At 59.8% G+C, this 1,428-nt stretch overlaps 1 protein-coding gene across 1 annotated transcript in view; it reads left to right on the forward strand.

Annotated features, from left to right (window-relative positions):
- The first annotated feature begins 917 nt into the window (after nt 1-917).
- The window catches only part of LOC104165383 (caspase-1-like), a 3,578-nt gene continuing 3,067 nt past the window's right edge, over nt 918-1,428 (forward strand). The window contains exon 1 of the mRNA XM_009704992.1: nt 918-924. Within this exon, the coding sequence (XP_009703294.1) occupies nt 918-924 (7 nt within the window). The remainder of the gene's footprint in view (nt 925-1,428) is intronic.

The raw sequence follows: 1,428 nt of genomic DNA on the forward strand, positions 1-1,428 counted from the left end.
CGGAAGCCTTTGGGATGGTAAAAAGATCTTAAGGCCTCCCTGTTTTATCATCCCGCTCAGCCTTCAGCAGCTGCAGTGCTCCACGGCCAGCACCTGCTGGCTTCTACCTTGCAAAGACCTGGATGTCCCTCTTCCCCACGGCTCATCCCTGGGTTTCCTCACTGGTGTTATTTCTGTCATTACCCACCCAGGTCTCACCCTATGCTCAACCTGCTCTGTGAAATGGCCTTGCTAATACAGTTAATGGGGCAAGCCCAGGCTTTCTTACACTCCAGATTTTGTATTTCAGGCAGGCTCCCCTTCCCCTCAGCACCTGCAGGATGGAGACAGGGCTGGTGAACCCTCGGGTGGATGAAGATGCTGCTGCTGGAGGCAGCGTCTCCCTGGCAGCACCTGGACAGGGCAGTGTGAGGAAGGCGTGAGTCAAGCTCAGCCACAGACAGGTCTGGAGGGTTTGGGGTGTGTGGATGAAGGGGATATTGGTCCTTGGCAGAGGATGGCCACCTCTGCCTGGCCCTGTGCTGTGACCTGCGAGTGAAACTGATCCATGCCTGGCTCTGAGAGGTGCAGGAGGGCTGAAACCCTCCTCCTTGCCCTGCAGGCATTGGATGTTGTGGCGCTAGCACCAGTTACATGTGTTCATGATGCCCCAGTGTCATGGGGATGTGCTGAGCATCCCCAGAAAATCCTAGCGTGGCTGCAAGGGGCACAGGGGCTCTGGCGCCTCACATGGTGGGCTCACAGGTGAGTGCTGGGCTAGAGGTGACTGCAGGGGTTTGGGTGGGCTATGTCAACAGTGGAGGAGTAGTCCCCAGGCGAGCAAGTGGTGACACAGGAAGTGAAGGTTACTTTCATTTTCCACCCTGCAGGAGGAACAAAATTTTTAGCTGCTTTGGCAGGCCAGGGACTGAGGGGTGATGGCGGGTGAGTACAACCAGCAGTGCTGGGGCTCGGTGGTGGGACGGGGGTCTGCCCAGGTCCTGCCTGGGTGCTGCTCTGTTCCTGTTCGTCCTGGCTGGCCCAATGCACAGGGACATGGTGTGGAACGCGGTCTGGAGCACAGCACACTGCATACCTGAGTAGCTGGGGCCCTGCTCCTTGCAAATGTGTCCCTTGCAGCAATTTCTGTGGGGAGGTGGGCGATGGCAGGGGAAGCCCCCGGGGTGGGCAATGAAGGAGGGAGCAGCACCCTGGCTGGGCAATGGGGGATGGGGAGCTCCCAGGGTAGATGGTGGGGGAGGGATCAGCAGCTGAAGCGGGGTGGAGGGGCAGTAGGGAAGGGGACAGCACCCAGGGGGGACGATGGGGAAGGGAGAGCAGCTAGAGGGGTAACAGGGAAGGGATCAGCACCCAGGGGAGACGATGGGGAAGGGGGAGGACCCTGAGCAGGCAGTGGGGCAGCAGGAGCTGTGGTGTGGGGGCTCCCGG

The sequence above is a fragment of the Cariama cristata genome, unplaced genomic scaffold (assembly GCF_000690535.1).
Source record: "Cariama cristata isolate BGI_N322 unplaced genomic scaffold, ASM69053v1 scaffold36767, whole genome shotgun sequence".
Classification (NCBI taxonomy): Eukaryota; Metazoa; Chordata; class Aves; order Cariamiformes; family Cariamidae; genus Cariama; species Cariama cristata.